Raw genomic sequence first — 1,704 nt, forward strand, 5'->3', positions numbered from 1 at the left:
TGCCGCCAGTGCGCGGCGCACTGCTCCAGCTGCCCCGGGTCGCCGGACACCTGCGCCCTGTGCGAGCGCGGGTGGCTGCTGGCCGGCCCGGCCTGTGTCGACGAGTGCCCCGGCTCCTCGGTGGCCCTGGGCGGTCTGTGTGCCACCTGTCACGAGTCCTGCGGCACATGCTACGGCCCGGGGCCGGCGCACTGCCTGACGTGCGGTGCGGATGCCCCGCTCCTGGTGGACGGCCGCTGCCTGGCCGCCTGCCCGGCCGGCACCTTCCAGAGCGGAGAAACATGTCTGCCGTGCAGTCCGACCTGCGGTGCGTGCTCCGGGCCCGGGGCCGCTGAGTGCACGGCCTGCCCGGGGGACCGAGCCCTGCTTGACGGCGTCTGCGTGGTGTCCTGCTCGGAGGGGTATTTGACAAAGGACCATGGCACGGCCGGGCGCATGTGCGTGCCCTGCGATGGCTCGTGCGCCGGGTGCACCGGGCCCGGGGCCGATCAGTGCACGGCCTGCGCCGGCGCCGGCCGGCTGCACATGGGCACGTGTGTGGGTGTCTGCCCGGCTGGCACCTTCGGCTGCGGGGTCACGACGAAGTGCGAGCCCTGCGCCGAGCGCTGTGCCGAGTGCATGGTGCTCGTCGACACGCCCGACCTCGGGTGCACATCCTCGTGCCGGGCGTGCGCGGCGGGCTTTGCCCTGTCCCCGTCGACCGGCGAGTGCGTTGCCGACTGCCCGGCCGGCGAGTACAGCGTGGGCCCCGGCACCTGCGCCCCATGCGGCCCCCCCTGCCGGGCATGCTTCGGCGCGGCCGAGCACTGCACCTCGTGCGCGGACCCGGGTGCCTGGCTGCATGTGGACGCCGGGGCCTGTGTGAGCAGGTGCCCGGAGGAGCGAGCAGCACCAGTCGAGCGTGTGCATGCCTTGCCGCCGGTCCCGGCGCGGGTGTGCCTCGGCTGCCAGGCGGGGTGCTTGCGGTGCGCCGCCGGCGCCGGGCTGCCGGAGTGCGCCTTCGGCCCGGGCGGGGAGCTGTCCTGCCCGGTGGCCGACGTGTGCCTCGAGTGCGAGGCCGGCCTGCTGGTGCTGGGGGGTGCGTGTGTGGCCAGCTGCCCGGACGGGACGTTCGCGGATCGCGACGCGCCGGCGCCGGCCTGCGCGCCCTGCCACGTCGGGTGCGACAGATGCATCGGACCCGAGGAGGCAGACTGTCTCGCCAACAACTCTGGCAAGCGCCAGCTCGGTGCGCGGCGCCTGTTGCCCATTTGTGATGCCCCCCCCCCCTTGCTCGCCCGTCTGACGTGTGGCTCTCTGTGCAGCCCTTGGTCTAGGCATCGGCCTCGGGCTGTTGCTGCTCATCCTCCTCGTGGCGCTTGTTCTTGTACTTTACCTTCGCCTCCGGCGTCAGCGGAGGCACTCGAGCAAGGTGCGTGCTAGTCTTTGCTCCCCGGTCTCCAGGAATGTCACTTACCCCACTCATGCAGACCCACGACGACGAGGACGCCACCGTGATGAACACCATGCTGGAGCTGTCCCTCCCGGGCAGCATCCTGGTCAGCATCGCCAGCGACTTCTCGCCGCTCAACGAGGAGGCACTGGGCGCCGGGACCCAGGCGTCGGTGTTCGCGGCGCGCGCCGTCGGGGCCGGCATCTCCGACCGGCTGGGCTGCCCGGGCACCGTGGCCATCAAGCAGCTGAAGGCCGCGCGCATGACCCCGG

At 72.8% G+C, this 1,704-nt stretch overlaps 1 protein-coding gene across 1 annotated transcript in view; it reads left to right on the forward strand.

The window, feature by feature from the left end:
* The window catches only part of H696_05407 (TKL protein kinase), a gene marked incomplete at its 3' end in the record, with an annotated part of 7,325 nt that overhangs the window by 4,607 nt on the left and 1,014 nt on the right, over positions 1–1,704 (forward strand). Inside the window, exons 3-5 of the mRNA XM_009499240.1 lie at positions 10–1,078; positions 1,305–1,411; positions 1,470–1,664. Of these exons, the coding sequence (XP_009497515.1) occupies positions 10–1,078; positions 1,305–1,411; positions 1,470–1,664 (1,371 nt within the window). The remainder of the gene's footprint in view (positions 1–9; positions 1,079–1,304; positions 1,412–1,469; positions 1,665–1,704) is intronic.

Source organism: Fonticula alba (genome assembly GCF_000388065.1).
Source record: "Fonticula alba strain ATCC 38817 unplaced genomic scaffold supercont2.10, whole genome shotgun sequence".
Lineage (NCBI taxonomy): Eukaryota > Rotosphaerida > Fonticulaceae > Fonticula > Fonticula alba.